Source organism: Puntigrus tetrazona, chromosome 23 (assembly GCF_018831695.1).
Source record: "Puntigrus tetrazona isolate hp1 chromosome 23, ASM1883169v1, whole genome shotgun sequence".
NCBI classification, from domain to species: Eukaryota; Metazoa; Chordata; class Actinopteri; order Cypriniformes; family Cyprinidae; genus Puntigrus; species Puntigrus tetrazona.
Window position 1 is genome coordinate 5492656 of NC_056721.1, and position 3856 is coordinate 5496511.

General features: G+C 34.6%; 2 protein-coding genes across 2 annotated transcripts in view; one reads left to right on the top strand and one right to left on the bottom strand.

Moving 5' to 3' along the window:
* Positions 1 to 278, bottom strand: part of LOC122329188 (cadherin-like protein 26) — an 8722-nt gene extending 8444 nt beyond the window's left edge. The window contains exon 1 of the mRNA XM_043225385.1: positions 271 to 278. Coding sequence (XP_043081320.1) covers positions 271 to 278 — 8 coding nt within the window. The remainder of the gene's footprint in view (positions 1 to 270) is intronic.
* A 24-nt stretch (positions 279 to 302) lies between these two features.
* Positions 303 to 3856, top strand: part of LOC122329193 (CD9 antigen-like) — an 11382-nt gene continuing 7828 nt past the window's right edge. Inside the window, exons 1-2 of the mRNA XM_043225390.1 lie at positions 303 to 455; positions 3306 to 3508. Of these exons, the coding sequence (XP_043081325.1) occupies positions 390 to 455; positions 3306 to 3508 (269 nt within the window). The 5' untranslated portion in view covers positions 303 to 389. The remainder of the gene's footprint in view (positions 456 to 3305; positions 3509 to 3856) is intronic.

The window sequence follows — 3856 nt, forward strand, 5'->3', positions numbered from 1 at the left end:
TATTTATTCATTTATTTATTTATCTATAACCTTATTTAAATGTTATAGTCATCTATACAATTGATTTTTCATTTCACTGTGTAATCTTTCACATTTTTTAAATTTTATTTTAATTTTATTTATTTATCTTTATTTATTCATCTTTATTCTTATTCCTCTTTATTTCTTATCGTTTGTTACGGTTTCTTTTAGTTACTTGAAAGGGATATGAGGTTTTCTGTAATATAGAGTTAATTATTAGCCTCATCTAGCTCATGTCAATACACTGACCTGTGCATTATTTCTGTATTTTTAACCTTGCGGATATTAAGGGCGGTGGGTGTGGATGTTTACTTTCGTTTACGTATTTTTACCTTTTATTTTTCCACAGGATTTAATTGAACAGCATCATGGCCGTAGAAGGTGGAGCAAAATGTATCAAATACCTGCTCTTTTTCTTTAATTTCATTTTCTGGGTAAGTAACAAAATAATACCTGTATTATCTTGCATCATATTTTGCATTAGCTAGGGCATGTTTTATAACCGCCGACACATTTTATTGTTAGCTTATTGCATGTTATCCGGAGGCTTTATTGTGAAATGTTCGTGCAAAATGCTTTCATAACCCCCCCTTTTTTACAATTTATGCTGCTTCACTTTGACTTTACTTTAGCGAGTGGCTTTGACGTAGGAAGGAAAAAAAAAATGGTCAGGTTTTTCTTTACTTCTCAAAGTCTTGTGGTATACCTCCTTCCACTCTGTTCATAGTAACCATGACACACAGTTTTGCCAGAGTAAAAAAAAAAAAAAAAAAAAATCCTTTTCTAGTGACTCAGAGTGGAAAGCCAAAAGCTTTCACAACATTCAGGAATACTTGTTTCCTGCCTTTGTCAGATGACATGGTCATTTGCTGTTAGCAGTATGTAGATCAAACATAAGCTTTCAAAGAGCAATCACTCACAAGCAGGGGTTTGTTTACTCAGAAACTGCGCAAACCTTCGCATTACATGCCTAAAAGCTAATGAGAATGTTGTGGTGAACTCGCTCGCCATCCTAACTCGCAGAAAGACATAGCCATTTTGAAGGCATAAAATGAAAGCGTGCTTAATGCAGATGTGTGATTTTTGTTGCTAACACTTTGAAGATTAAAGTGTTTATGGCCGTCCTTCAGCGGCTCGCTGATAATGCAGGCTTCCTTTTAGGTCATGGAAAATAGCGCTCACTTTATTCCAGCAAGTTTGTTTGATCGCGCAACGCACCGCTTTCTCGCGCATTCATCTTGTGCTGCTGGGGTTGACATTGTTTGGCGTTTAAGCATTCCCTGGTTTAAATGTGCACACCCAAACTCTGTTTAAAGCGTAACCTGAGCTTTTAGTGGTATGTTTTCTGAAAGAAAAAAAAAACATTCTTGCATGTTGAACTTTAAACAGCACTTTATCCTTTAAATTGACAACGTATTTGCTAATGTGCTTGTACGAGTCGACAGCTTGTTTTTAGTTCACACATACTCTGATGTACACAAGGCCACAATCTCATTTTAACACCTATATCATCTATGCTTCCTGTCAGACAAGCACACAGAAACTTGTTATATTATTTTCCCGAGGTACTTTTGAACACGATTATTTATATAATTATTTAGGTATCTGTTTTGATGCTGCGATTGCACTGGCCATTTTAAGCAATTTCTGGGATTCACCTCACTTTTTGTTTTTGAGTTTTGTTTAATTTTTTTTGTTTATTCTAGTGTACCCCCATTGATTGAACGGTTCACTCAGAAACTAATGGGGATTGTAATTATAATTTAAATAAATGAACTGTCACACAAGAAATAGAAAATTAGTTAGGGTATTCACTGAACATCAAAATAAATGAGAATTGAGTAGAGTTCAGTAAATGTGTGGAACTAATGTAACTTTCCCAGGGAAATTACATTGTCATCTCTATTATATCACATGGAACTTTTTATCTGTAATGTTTTAAAGCAGAAAAAAAGGCAACTGATGTGTTATGATTATTAAATCTGAAAAATGAAAAAAAAAAAAAGAAATTAAAAAAGTTTCTGTTAATTTTAGATTATTTGTTTTTTTTTTCGTTTGGTTCATTTCTTCATACCAACCAGGCATCCACTCATTTTGAATCTGGGGAAAAAAAACTGCTCTGTGGAGCTTTTGTATGATTTCTCTTGGAAAGTATGAGATATTTAAAAGTAAATTTTCAGTCATATGATTGAACTTCCTATTTGTGACTGCATCATGTGACTTTCCCCATATGAGTATCAATGTTCATGCGTCTTATCAAAAAAGCAAAGGACAACCGGAATATGGAATGATAATAGACAATTAAACACCACTCCTTATTTGGGAAACATGTGTTTCTTTATGTAATAATAGACACTAGTGCCAATTTCAGTGTATATCTCTATTTCATTCAGCAGGATTCATCCTCCTGTTGTTTTCTCTTTGTCAGTTTTGTTCAGGCACCTGCTGCTACTCATTACCCTCAAATATTTACACGGGTGTTGCTTTGTATGTTAGCCGGATCAGTATAGTCATAAAAGTTGATCTGGGTTGTTGACTCGCTGCGAGACGCCCATACACCCTCCATTTGTACAGCCGACATATATTACTAAACATCCTTTACACTTTGCTCAGCTGTGCTGATCAGTCCTACTTTTTTAAGAGACATTTACACAGTACTTTATCTGTGTGATAATGATGGCGCGTAACTAATTTCATGATTGCTGACAAACTTTACATAGCATGATAAGTGAATATATTTCAAGCCATCGCCAATGGCAAATTACTGTAGTGAAATTTGCAAAGACACTAATAGGTCTAATAACTTACCCACACCTAGCAACAACTCCTTTTTTATTTTTCTCTTTTATAACACTAACCTCTTAAAGTCACGATCAGTGTTAGGGAACAAAACAGTGAAATAGGTTATGGTACCATTTCTTTTATTAACATCTTTTAGCAGAAAACAACACTTTATTGTTAATATTACAGTGCAATTATACATTTGAATACTGAGTGATGTTAATTATTTTATTTTGAATCTTTCAGGTAATTTAAGATTGCTAACCCATGACTTGTGGAGTCTGTCTTGATGTTTCAGTTCCTTTTTTGGGGTCTCTCTATCATTGTCGTTATTCTGTTTTAGTTTTTATGATTCTAAATAAGGCACTTTAAGTTTGTTAATGTAAGTTATTTTCAGTTTAATGTCAGTTTAACTACATAATGAGGAATAGCTAAATTATTACAAAAGAGTCTTTTAAAGTCACCGTTTTTTTACTCTTCCTCTCTCCGTCTCTTATCCCTAGGTGTGTGGCTTGGCCTTAATAGTTCTGGGCGTATTGGCAAAAGTTTCTATCAACACCACAGCCTTCCTTAATGGATACGCCGGGGCTCCTCTAGTGCTCATAGTGGTGGGAGTCATCATCTTCTTCATCGCATTCTTTGGCTGCTGTGGCGCCTGGAAGGAGAATCAGTGCATGATCACCATGGTAGGGATAAAAATGTGCATGTAATGACATTCCAGTAAATGTAAACCGATCACTGCTCAGACAGTTTTGCTAAGATAAAGAAAATGGTTTAATGGGTAGGGTCGCTTTAGCTGTTTGCACTAGGGGCTAAAATTTGTTTGCACCATTTGTTCTTAATGCTAGGTATTAGATCAAAGTTTTTTTGTAAACAAGGTGCTAGTCACCAAATGTGACATTGCATTTCTTTTTATATAATCCATCAAGGCATTTAGCTTTTAAACTGTTAGTTTGATCTGATTTGACCTCATGCAGCAGTGAGCTGTTTTTTGCTAGATTGCTTTATTTATTTTTCCACATTATATTACAAAAATGATCAATTACATAAATGT